At 50.5% G+C, this 11,833-nt stretch overlaps 1 protein-coding gene across 9 annotated transcripts in view; it reads right to left on the reverse strand.

Moving 5' to 3' along the window:
- Znf827 (zinc finger protein 827) overlaps window positions 1-11,555 on the reverse strand; it is a 173,107-nt gene extending 161,552 nt beyond the window's left edge. For 4 of the 9 annotated variants that reach the window (XM_087900541.1, XM_087900544.1, XM_087900546.1 and 1 more), the window contains exon 1: window positions 10,925-11,551. In XM_087900541.1, coding sequence (XP_087756667.1) covers window positions 10,925-10,967 — 43 coding nt within the window. In that variant the 5' untranslated portion in view covers window positions 10,968-11,551. Of the gene's footprint in view, window positions 1-10,924 lie in introns of all 9 variants that reach the window. The other 5 variants (XR_015736017.1, XM_087900543.1, XM_087900542.1 and 2 more) reach the window with 4 other exon arrangements.
- Window positions 11,556-11,833: the final 278 nt, after the last annotated feature.

An 11,833-nucleotide genomic window follows, 5' to 3' on the forward strand; every position in this document is an offset into this window, starting at 1 on the left:
TCAATCGGTACTCATCTTGTCAAAGATTTCTCTTGTTCCAGCGTTATGGAGACCATGGGATTCCTTTTTAAACCAGCCTTCAGTTGACATGGTGGGCACAGGCACGACCCCAGCACTACGGAAGCTGAAGCCGGGAGATCGTGAGTCAAGGGTAGGAGAGCATAGTGAGTTCGGTCCAGACCACACAGCCAGAGTCTCAAAACAGAGACAGACAACTCACAGACCCGCACCTGTCTATAATGAGGCAGTCTAATCAAACCCAAATACTACTATGGAACTGTGAAATTTCTCCTCCCACAATCATCAGAAACCAAGTAACTATAATTTGATCTCTCCCTTTCTAAGGTCATATTCAAATCAACATGCTCTTAGTGGAAGTTCACTGTCTTCCAGAGGAGGTTTTTCTGGGGCACAGTCTCCAGAACAGTCCTTCCTCTTATACAGCGCAGTTCCTGCTCTACATAGACCTGCTGGTCAGAGCAGAGGCCAAACAAGGGCAGAGGAGAAGCCTAATTGTCACCCATCCCAGAAGCCACACGTGCACTGAGCATCAGATCAGGCCCCTGACGCGCACTGCATGCCACCGTTTGACTAAGGTCAAAAGCCCGGATCTAGAATCTTCAAGCAAAGAAATACTGTTAGTGACAGCTTTCATGAATCATGTAAATCAAGTGTTCTGAGGACCACACAGGACATGATCTCTGAGCTATTGTGAAGGTACGGAGACCCAGGGAGACCTGGGGGCCCTCAGCCGCTCAGGACCTATCGCAGGCCCTGCCTCTGGCAGCCCTGATGCAGCTATAGCCTTGAGCTGCTTTTCTCTCTCTGACTCAGTTTCTTCCTTTCTGCCAATAACTGTGGGAAGCTGGTCCCCTCCACCTGCTTCACAGGCAGATGATTCCAGCGAAACAGCTTTGGGAACCAAAGCCACGCAAACAAGATGTTAGAGTAAAGCAGTGTTAGCCACTTCACAAGGAGAAGCGACTTCAGCAGCACAGCGGTTAAGTAACTTCTCCAAGGCCACAGAGCACGGAAGTTTTGATGGAAAGCGAGAGAGAGAAGGCTGTGCTCTGCGGGCGGGGTGGACATACGTGAGGGACGACACAAACCCTGCTCTTCTGACCAGCGCAGGTTCTCCCTTGGGCCTTTGTTTACCAGCCGGGACAAGCTGGAGCCAGTGATTCAAGTCCCAGGTTTAAGATCCAACAAAGTATGGTCCCTTACTTGCCTGAACTCAAAGTCTCATGTCTTGGTGGCTGAGATGACATCATCCCAGAGTGGGATAGTCCTGGCTAATTCAAGAATCCTCAGCTCTGGCTGTTCATTTAGATGTCTGGGGAATTTAATTTTAAAAAGGTTGCCTCCAAGCCAAGTGAATTAAGTCTGGGGGTGTCTGTGTCTTCTAGACTCCCAAGTCTCACGTACAACCGCAGATTTGAGCTGCCTAACAGTGATCAGCAACTGAAAGGCAGTAAGATTATCCAAGAACAACGTGAGAAATCCCAGGGCTCCCCAGCTGGAATGCGGCCACCTCTCAGGTGTACCAGTGCCCCCAGCAACTACGGAATACACACTACATGATGGGCAGGCATATAAAAATGTATGCACATGAACTCATACAGCCCCCTCTTAGAACCTGCTTTCAACCATTTTGCAAGTGAGAAAACCAGGCAGAGCCACTTGCTACCGTCCCAGGAAAAGTGCGGCATAGCCAGAACCTGGACCCCTACCTGGTGGTGCTTCTTGGAATCCACCCTACAATAGGGTTTGCAGTACCATTGGCACGGAGATAAATTAAAAGATCAGAAAAGGTTTCCGAATGCAGAACAGCTCCTAATCCAATTGCCTTCAGGGACGGCCAGGGAAGAGACGGGGAGGTGGGCAGGTGTACCTACATATGGGGACACGGTGGCCGAATGGCAGGAGCCGTGGCAGACTGACGAGCACATGCCCTGGGAAGGAGACAGCCGCCACTAACTGCAACAGATTGTTACCATGTGGGGAGGTGGGCTGGTGCTGCCTGCGCTTCCAAGTGTTCAGAAGAAGCTGGAAATACGTCTCTCTCTCTCTCTCTCTCTCTCTCTCTCTCTCGTGTGTGTGTGTGTGTGTGTGTGTGTGTGTAAAATCTCCAATTTCTAAAATGCTGTCTGAAGTTTTAGACATAGTGTGTGAGTCAGAACACACTAGTGCGGCGCCTGTCTGTGGCCTGTAGCAGAAATGATCGTGCAGCAGACACACACCCCTCAAGATTTTCAGATCTGTGGGATATGCTCTCTTGGACTGGTCCCTGTGATTAGAGACAGCAAACTCTCTGTCTCTGATTTGTGCCAACTCTGAACTGTGACCCATACAACATATGCAAAACCCAGTGTCAGTTTCCTCTCAGTCATTTTAGTCCACAGACTGCCTGCTGACCGGATGACTAACAAGCCTTCATTAAACACCTATCCTCCCTTCAGTTTCACTGGAGTTCACTGTAAGAGGGTTCATTGTCCTTACCTTCGAGTAAAATCCTGTCATAATTCATATGGCTATTGCACAACTTAGATATAATTCTGGCCAAATCACATACACAAAGGAACTCACTCCTTCAGCAACAACCCTATTATAATATTGTTGGCCTGCAGAATAAGTGTTAGTTCAGCCCCGCAATAAAAGCCTCATAAATTAACTTTACCATATTACATTGTTATTACTCACTTCGCTAATGAGAGCTATGGAAAAACAGGACAAAAATTAAAAACACAGAAACTGCCACATAAACTTCGAGATTGGAATTTTGGCAAATCCCAATGTACACATACAAACACGTCTCACATGCTTCTGTGCGTGTTCTACTACCCTCACTCTTCCTATGCAGCAGGAACTAGTTAGGCATGGCTTCATATACATACGTAATATTTATATGTATTTAGACAATCCTAATGATGACTGTAAAGATTCGGGAACTGTTACCGCTAAAGATGAAGAAACTGGATGACAGAGAAGTTAAGTCATTTGTCCAAGGTCACACAGCTAGCCGGTAGCAGAGTGGGGATCTGAACAGCCCAGCACGAGAGCCTGTGCACTTGACCGCTACCCCGTGAACTTCAAAAGCACATGAGCCCTTTGTTTTCACTTTACTCATACAGTGTGCAGCGAAGGGAAAAGAGGCCAAAGTCACAGAGGATATTTTCTCTCTCTCTCTCATTACAAAACAAGAGCTTTTTAAAACCCACCACCAGACTCCTTAACATGAGAAAAATCTATCATCCTCCATAAGCATGGCAGCTTGTTTCAAAGGCTCAGAGAAGTTGAGTACTACTGAGCCACCATGGAAAAGATCATTTTCTCCTGGCCTTCCTCAGTTCCCTTTGAAGGCCAACTTCTCCAGAGCACTCAAAACAATCACCCTGAGAGCCACACCTCTGGCGCTCACCCTTCTTCTGTTCCCTCACACCCTGCTTCTAAAGGGGGTCTAGCCACTTTTCTGACCTGCACAGAAATTAGAAAGAGTAGGCAGAAGTTACTGGGGCTTGGTTTCACAGGCTCAGGGGCCTCTAAATCTATTCCTTTACTGACAGAGAAATGAACTGGGCCTGCTCTTCCCGCCCCAGCACTGGGAACTGAACCCAGGACCTCACATCACACATCCTAGGCAAGCACTCTATGACTGAGCTGCATCTTTCAATGCCTTGATTTTTCTTTATTAGAGGCAGAGTACCTGACCTTTTCAGGTGTACAGAATCAAGCCTCTTGCATCCTCAATTTAATAGAACCTTAGGTCACTATTTGGAAAAGCAGAATCTCTAACAGTCTCATTCTGACCTCAGACTACGGAAAGGGATCACTGTGCACTTCATAAATAGCCACACTACAGTGTGTGTGGGGGGGTGCGCGCGCGTGTGTGTGTGTGTGTGTGTGTGTGTGTGTGTATACAATTAGGTTGACATTTAGAAAATAAGCAGCAATATGCACCCATGTGGTTTATGATGAGTATCGAAGTAAAGTCTGATTGCAGTCTCTGAAGTTCCTTTGGATCTGCATCAGGTCTACCCAAAGTGAGTGACAAGAGCCATCAGACAGGCCCCACTTCTGTGCCTAATCATACCCAGTATCATAAACACAACATCTACAGACAGAGGGTAGAAATACCAAACTCACCAATAGAAGGGATACAGCAGCTAGGAACTTAGCCCATCAAACACTCTCAGCAGTTTCCAGGGTCTGTGCTTTGTGCATTATTTTCTTATAAAATATGACAGAAGACATCTCAGCTACCTTGAACCATAAAGCGTTCTGTACACTTAGCCCTAGATGGTATGAATTACTAAGCTACACCTTCCAAAGGAGGAGGCAGGAAAGAGTGGGTGGGAGGGCAGCAGCATTCACAAGGCTGAACCCCAAAAATGGAACTTTAATGGGTATATTGCCAGAGCCAAAATAAGTAATGAAGTCAAAGAAACACACACACACACACACACACACACACACACACACACACACACCATACAACTCTTACCATAAGGAGACCCTGTCTGAATTTCTTTCCAATAAGTAGAAACCCAAGTTCTGTTCCTTTCCACCAGAGCCCCTCAGCAGCGTAAGCACCCAAGCTAGAGCCCTTTACCATACCCCAAAGTCCCATTTTGTAGGTCATACTCATTACCTTGGTCTGTCACCAGTCTGATTAAATTATAGAAAATTACTGATATATCACTCGGAATAGGAAGATCAGCACCAGGATGTTCTGTTTGTTGTTGACTCTTGGATCCTAATACTCCACCAGACATTTAAAATTGAAGAGGACAGGGCTACTTCAAATGAGGACTAAAGGATATTTTAACTTCTTCAAAGTAATATGACATCATTCAGCCCCTGCTGATGGCCTTGGTCACCAGTTATAGCACTAAGCAAGCCTCACACAGTGCAGCAATGTGTGCACCTCCATCCTTTCCTTCAGACCGTGGGCTATATATAGGCTGACTCTGTATCCTACTCTCCATATAATTCCTATATTGAAACTTCACCCCAGTACAATAGTTTCAGAAGGACGGTCTTTGCAGGGCGGCTAGGTCACAGGGGCAGAACTGTGACGAAAGAGGCCCCCAGTCACTTAGTCATCCCTTCCACCACTGAGTACACCAGAAGGCAGCAAGGTTGGAGAAGAGATGGGAGTCTACCATATAACACCAGATCTGTGGTCACCCTGATTTTAAACCTTTCAATCAAAACAACTATGAAAAAATTTTTGTTGTTTAATAAAGTATCCGACCAAAGGAATTATGCCATGTTTAAACCCAGGAACCTGCCTGAGTATCCCAGTGCATACTCTTCTTCGGGCGCACAACTACGTATGTCTCCTTCTGCACATCCCTCCAAATAGAGATTGTCCGCACCTCCTTGAGAAGCCCCTACCAGAGGCCATCCAAAGATTCTCAACTGCAAAGTGTGCAGCGGCACTCGGGCGAGCAGAAAGCTGTCCAGTTTAGACTTCTCCAGAGTGATACACTAACGCCTTGTGAGAGAGAGTTGTCAACTCACACCGGCTGTGCCACCTCGAGAACGAGATGGAAGCACAGATAAATTAAAAATCAATTTTTTTATTAGAAACTATTTTGAAGCATTTGAGGGAATGTGATTTTTTGAGCCACCTCCTGTATTTTAATGGGAAACCCCATGATCGCCTCCTTACTGTCTTAGGGATTCATAGGTGCTCCTTTGGGGAACAGATAGTCATCACCCCCAGAATCATTAGATTCCTCAGAGTCATTAGACCTGTCTGACAAAGGCTGTAAAATACTCTGCTACTTCAGACTGAAAAAGTTCCCCAAGGGTTAGTCAGGTCATAGTGCCTGGTCACTGCAAAAATTAGTAAGAAATAAAAGCAGAGTTAAGTTCCTTTCCTTTGGCTTCTCTCTCTCTCTCTCTCTCTCTCTCTCTCTCTCTCTCTCTCTCTCTCTCTCTCACACACACACACACACACACACACACACACACACAGAGACAGACAGACAGACAGACAGAGAGACAAAGAAACTGACTCATAAAGGCATAAAAACAAAGGATCCGGTTGCTTTCCAGTCATTCTGCTCCCCAGTTTTACTAGAGAGCAGCGTTTGTTAAAGAAGAACACAGTACAGAACCTGTACTGATCTTGCCCCACAACTGAGTAAACAGTGAAAATATTGGAATAATAAAACAACTGTTTCATTAACTTTTTCTTCGTGTTCCCCCTGGGGAATAGGACTCAGGCAAATCCCCATGATAAATATGACAGAGTCTAACCTCATCTGTGTGTATGGGTAAATTGAGGCTGATGGGGAAATTTTAAAGTGCCAGTTGCCACCGGTAAGGGAATATAGATGCAATAAACGCACTAGAGTGACCTTCCTGATCCCTCCCTCTTAGCTTCAGGATCCTACACACAAAGCTTGAAAGGTCCCAGTCTGCTACACAACTTCCCTCCCATCCTTTCTTGACAGGCAGAGCTTCTTAAGTTAGGAGATTCTGGTGGAGGTGGGTGCCTGGCTCAGCTCGAAGGCCCTCTGGGCCATCCTTTGGAGCTGGCATGGTGGAGGTGAGTGCCCGGCTCAGCTCGAAGGCCCTCTGGGCCATCCTTTGGAGCTGGCATGGCACTGAACTCTATAAATGAAAGAACTTTTATGAACAAACCATCAGCAGCAGTGGAGTCACATTTTAGATCCCAAAATGAAAACTACTGTATTAAACCAAGAAACAGAGGCCTTTATTTTGAATAATAATCTTTAAACCTAACCCTCAAATATCATGTAGACTTAACATTTTGGCTGGGGTGTACTCCAAAAGTTAGTACAACCCTTCGCTGTGACATGTAGACACTTCATCTCCGTAGGACATATACCACTTTTTCTGTGTATGCATGAGGAGACCCATGTAACATAAACACACACACACACGCACACTTACTTTTGAGGCCCAGAAGGGAATGACTACAGAATTTTAAACCAGAAACTCAAGGCTAAGGTTAGGAGTGTCAGGTTAAAGGCTCGCCCATCTCCAAAGCTAATTCGGTTCTGAACAGTCCCAGGGGTGTCTAGCTGAACAGAAGGAACTAGGAAACCTTAGCAGGCCAGAGCCCAGCCTGGGGAATTGCTGGTACTCCGTGCCAGGAGCCGAGGCTCACCCCAGACTTGGTATCAGATAATACCAAGTGCTTGCCTGGATTTCCAGGACTAATCCACTCTATGATGGACCGTCCAGGTTCCCCAGTGTCTGTGCTGTCCAGTGGGAAGGCAGTGGGCTTTGCAGGGCCAGACTGTTCCTGGACAGTGTTGTTTAACGCAAAAGAACTCCACGCACAGAAAGCATCTGTATGTGGCAATGGTGGGCACTCAAAAACTCTGCAGCCATATTGCGAGGGTACAAAGGCAAAGAGTGCTGGCAGCAATGGAAAGTACTTAACAGCACAAGTGTGTGTATGCGAGCGTGTGTGTGTGTGTGTGTGTGTGTGTGTGGGTGGGTGGGTGGGTGTCTCTCTCACACACACACGATGCATTTCTTAAATGCTTACAGGTGCTTTCAGTTTTAAAACCAACATACCAATAGTGACTTTAATAACTTCTGCCTTTATTCAAGTGCTCTGTGGCTTTAGAAGCAATTTAAATCTCTCCAGCCCATTCATTTAGTCACCTCCTTGCCTCAACTGCAAGACACATCACTTTTTCTTAGGGCCGACTTTTAGATCTGTCTCTATATAACTTCTGAAAACTCCAAGATGACTTCTACCAGGCACCTTGAATCTCCAGACTCAACTGCATTTTAACCTTGATACAGCGTAGTTCTCCCAGGGAAGGGGCGCTTTTCTCACACAGAAGTAACAATTCAGTACTGAAAACCAGGACGGAGACAGACAACAACATTCTGTACTAGCTGGAGTCTAACATTCACTTTTACCCAAGTTGGTATGCCTTATGTCTATATATCACTTTCAAGTTTCTGGGATCCTCACTGGGCTCTTAGCAAGACCTGGGTTACTGTGCCTGACATGCAAAAGACATCATTTGCCCAGCAATTGCTCTTAGTCAAAATGTAAATTGCTTATAAAACACGGGTACCCCCCCTCTTAGAAAAGGCAGAACATATTCACCAAAAAAAAAAAAGCCATTCAATGCAAAAAGAGGTGGAACCGCTTTACAAATTAAGGCTACCCAGAAAAAAAGGGGGGGACGTTTGCTGTGCTTTCAAAAGTAAAATGCTTCTGACTTAGGTAAAAGTAGCTTAGCATGACTGAGAGAGAGAGAGAGACAGAGAGAGAGAGAGAGAGAGAGAGAGACAGAGAGACAGAGAGAGAGAGAGACAGAGAGACAGAGAGAGAGAGAGAGAGAGAGAGAGAGAGAGAGAGAGAGGAGATTTTTTTTTAAGTGAGAAGATAATAGTATTCAATAAAAGAACGAGGAAGGAACCCACTCTCAAAAGACAACTTCATCAACAGGCAGCAACCCGCAGGAGAGGCCCACCAGACACCCGAGCTAAAATGGAGCCTGAATTTCCTCTCAGACTGAGGGTTGTCGCAGGAGGTCAGGGTCAAGGTCACCGGCAGGGCAGGCTGCAGCTGCCCGGCTGCTCTGCTCACCACGGGAGGGGCAGCGTTCTAGCAGCCTCAGCCGAAACTGATAAATCCCTTCTCCTCTCCCACCCTCCCTCTAACTCCGCCAACATTTTTTTTAAGCAGAGGGAGAAGAAAGGAAAATGACCAAGTAACCTAACCGCCCCGGTTTCGCTCACAAGCTCATCAGCTCCCAAAGTTGCCATCTAAGGGCAAGTTCGCAGAGAACACTGAAGCCCATTTTGTGCGAGCAGGGCAAGCCTCCCGCGGTGGCGCTCGCCCGGGACACCGGCCTCCCCTCCCTGCCCACGCGCGTCCGAGGAGAGGGGCGCCCGGACCGGCCATGTGCACGCACACTTCCACCAACTGCTGCGAGTTTTCTGTGAATCGCAGCGCGGAGCCTCCCGCCTCGCCCGCCCCGACTGCGCCGCCTTCTCCTCCTCGCACAAAATTTTCCTACACACACAGCCGCCTGCGAGTGATTTTATGTGCATATATATTACATATGTGATATTATCCTCAGAACCTCTAGCGGGCAGGCGAAGAAAGGACTGTACGGGGGCATTTTTTTTTTCCTAAAGGAAGGGAAAAAAAAAGCTCAACCCGAGCCCAGTGCGTCGACTCCTTGCGTACCGGGAAGGGGGAAGAAAAGAGGAATGTTTGCGGAGCGGAATGCCCGCGCGTGCCCTTGCTCGCCACTCCGGCCACGGCCCGGGTGCCTCCGTGCCCGCCCGGGCCACGGCAGCCCCGCGGCCCCCTCGCGTGGGCACCGCCGCGGAGATTTCGCGAGGGGGAGATCGATCGCGCTCGCCCGTCTGCGGCGGAAACACACTCACACACAACCCGAGACACCATAACCTTAACCCTTCCCCCACCCTCCGTGAACTTCAGGTGACCGACCACGTCGGCCTGACACTCGCGCGGGCGGGCGGGCGCTCCAGCTCCACTCCCGCCCCCAGCCCGGGTTTTGCAGGATAGGGCTCTGAGCAGAGCCAAGCCGCCCAGGCGAGGGGAGCAGCGCGGGGGAGTGGGGGAGGAAAGAGGAGAAACTGACCCTCCGTCTCCCCCGACCCCTCCCTCCGGCGCCTCCCGCGTCCCCTCCTCCCGCCACCCCGCCCCACGCCTTCTCCCCTGCCCCCTCTCCCCTGCATTCAAGGAGCCGGGCGGCCCCGGGGGGATATTTTTAGTTGCTTCTTTCTCCTTCACTTTTAGCTTCAGCAGCATCTCGGAACACTCCGAGCGGAGAGAGCTTGGGGGGACGAGGGGGGAGCCCGAGAGGGAGTGGGGGAAAAGTTAAGAGTCTCGCAAAGAAAAGCGGGAGGGCGGCGCAGAGGGACCCGAGGAGCGGGTGGAGGAGGGGACGGGGACCCGGCCGCGCAGCCCGGCGCGAGTCTCCAGTTGGCGTGTGTGGCTACGGCCAGGAGGGCTGGGATGCACTTTAGTCGCGGACTCTGCTCGGGCTGGCCGGGGAGGGGGGTCTGCGAGCCCGCGTCGCCCCGGCTCCGTCTGCTCCGCCTGACCCCGCATTTTATTGCGGCCGGGAGCCCTGCTCCGCCCTCCCCTCGGCTCTGCAGGGACCTCGCGCGCCGCGCGCCGCCCTGGCTGCCTCGCCTCAGCCTCGGCGCGGCTCCCGCACCCCACATCCGCTCTGCTGCCCGGCCTCGCCCCCCGATCGGCCGCCCGCGCCCCCCGGCGCCCCCACACCCTCCTCGGCCGCCCCCGGCTCCCCCTCCGCCGCCGCCTCCACCTCCGCCTCCAGCTCCAGCCGCCCGCGGCTCCGCGGCCGACCCACCCCGGCGCAACCTTTAGCCGGAGACCGACCTCTCCGGTCCCCAGCCCGGCTGGCGGCCGCGCGCCCTCACCCCAACACCCCCAATCGCCATGTCACGGCCCCGGCCCGGCGCGTGCCCCGACCCCGCACCCTCGGGCACCGGGATCCACACAGAATTTCTTTTTTCAAGATTGCAACCTCTCCCACCTCCCCCCACCCGCGACAAAAACCCGGCATCCACACTACTCCCCTCCTCCCTCCTCTCGCCCCCTCCCCCGCAACCCAAAGTGAGGAGGGGGAGGGAGAGGGAAAGGGGTAAAAAAGCCCGATCTCAAGGAAAAAAAGAGGGGGGCGAGAGAAAGAAAGAAAAAGAGAGAGAGAGAATAGAAAGGGCACGGGGCTGATCATCACCAACATGGCTGCCTCGGCATAGACCTAAACGAGGAGTAACCCGGGCTGTGTCTTTGTCAGTTTCACCTCTGTAACCCTAAACTAATGCAGAAAACAACGGCGGAGGCTGCGGAGGGGAAAGAGGAGAGGGAGGGCGAGAAAATGGCACGAGAGGAGGTGGAGAAGGGATGACTTACGTGAGGGAAGGCGCTTGGGCTGCTCCTGCTTCCTCCTGGGCATTTTCCCCCTTTTCTCACATTCTCCTCCTCGGTTAATGTGAGATCAAATAAACCCCCGTGGGGGCAGACAGGCAGACACTGGCAGGAGCGGGGAGGTAGTTGGGGGGCGGGCAGGGGGAAACCCCTTCTCGCCGGTGTGTGCAATGGGTTGAAGCTTGTTTCCTGGAGCCAGAAGAGGGGTTTTCTTCTTTTCTTTCCTTTCTTTCTTTCTTTCTTTTTTTTCTTTTTTTTTTTTTTAATTTTTTGGTCGTGCACCTGGCTTGTCCCCGAGCGTAATATTCTTCAATGGAAACGGATCTAATAGGTGTGAGTGTGTGTGTGTCCTGTGCTCGCGTGTGATGGGAGGTATAAATAAATGAGCGCCGGTGCGGCGGTGTCTATGGCCGCGCGCTGTGTCTCCGAGCCCCTAACACTAATGTCGGGATCAAAGGGCAGCGGCGGCGGCAGCACAGCTCGCAGCTCGCTCTCTCGCTCTCCTCTCGCGCTCTCTCTCTCTCCCTGTCACACACACACACACACACACACACACACATACAGAGGCACAGACTGAGGGAAAGAGAGAGCTAGACACGCGCGCGCGCGCGCACATACACACACACACACACACACACACACACACACACACACACACACACAGAGAGAGCAAAGAGGAAGGTGCCCTAAGGCTCTCGGGGCGGACTCAGCCTCGCATTTACAACTGCTCTGTCTGGAAAGAATGGGGGGCGCGCGTGCGGGGGTGGGATGGACTTCTTCAAATCTATCCCGCTAGTCGCCCAATCAAGGGGGGGGGATGAAAAAGTTTTCCCCCCGCTATTGAAACATTATTTTACAGATATATTTTTAAGGAAATAGGTTGCACTAAGCACT

This window comes from Myodes glareolus, chromosome 22 (assembly GCF_982192425.1).
Source record: "Myodes glareolus chromosome 22, mMyoGla1.1, whole genome shotgun sequence".
Classification (NCBI taxonomy): domain Eukaryota; kingdom Metazoa; phylum Chordata; class Mammalia; order Rodentia; family Cricetidae; genus Myodes; species Myodes glareolus.